Source organism: Penaeus monodon, chromosome 25 (assembly GCF_015228065.2).
Source record: "Penaeus monodon isolate SGIC_2016 chromosome 25, NSTDA_Pmon_1, whole genome shotgun sequence".
Lineage (NCBI taxonomy): Eukaryota > Metazoa > Arthropoda > Malacostraca > Decapoda > Penaeidae > Penaeus > Penaeus monodon.
In genome coordinates, this window is record NC_051410.1 from 38,998,866 (window position 1) to 38,999,468 (window position 603).

A 603-nucleotide genomic window follows, 5' to 3' on the forward strand; every position below is an offset into this window, starting at 1 on the left:
ATCCTTAATATTATCCTTATTTTAAATAAGATAACAATAATAAAAATGATGACAATGCACAAAAATAATAAAAATGACAGCAATGAGAGTAATAAGCAAAATCAATATACCTTACCATGGTGGACAGTGCACCTACACGGTATCAATCGATGAAGAGCCGTTTTCTTTGGGATATTGTGAGAATCTTAATACTTATCATCATAAGAATAAACCATATGCTTTCCTGGATACACTGCCTACACTACAAAGGTGTCCTCACCCAAGAGGAGATTAAAACTGTATCCTACACCAACCACTTCAATATACAAGTATAGGCAGTGTATAAGAAAGACAAACGATTCATATCTTCTTGTCGAAGTATGATTAAAGAATGAAATTTTGTAAAAAAGTAAATAAATAAAATATAGTAGAGAATAACTACTTACTGATGAGATAAGTAAGAAGCAGGTTGTTTATAGTGCTGCCGATCCATGCACTAACTATGAGACTTCCTGTCACCATCACGAAATACTGCAAATAAATCATTGTTATATCAGTTACTTGGAACTTAACTTACATACTAACAGTAATTTTGATAGTAGAACAATGAATCAAGATCTGCAT

General features: G+C 31.8%; 1 protein-coding gene across 1 annotated transcript in view; it reads right to left on the reverse strand.

Annotated features, from left to right (window-relative positions):
- The window catches only part of LOC119589242 (ADP-ribosylation factor-like protein 6-interacting protein 1), a 13,924-nt gene that overhangs the window by 6,757 nt on the left and 6,564 nt on the right, over positions 1-603 (reverse strand). Inside the window, exon 5 of the mRNA XM_037937854.1 lies at positions 426-510. Within this exon, the coding sequence (XP_037793782.1) occupies positions 426-510 (85 nt within the window). The remainder of the gene's footprint in view (positions 1-425; positions 511-603) is intronic.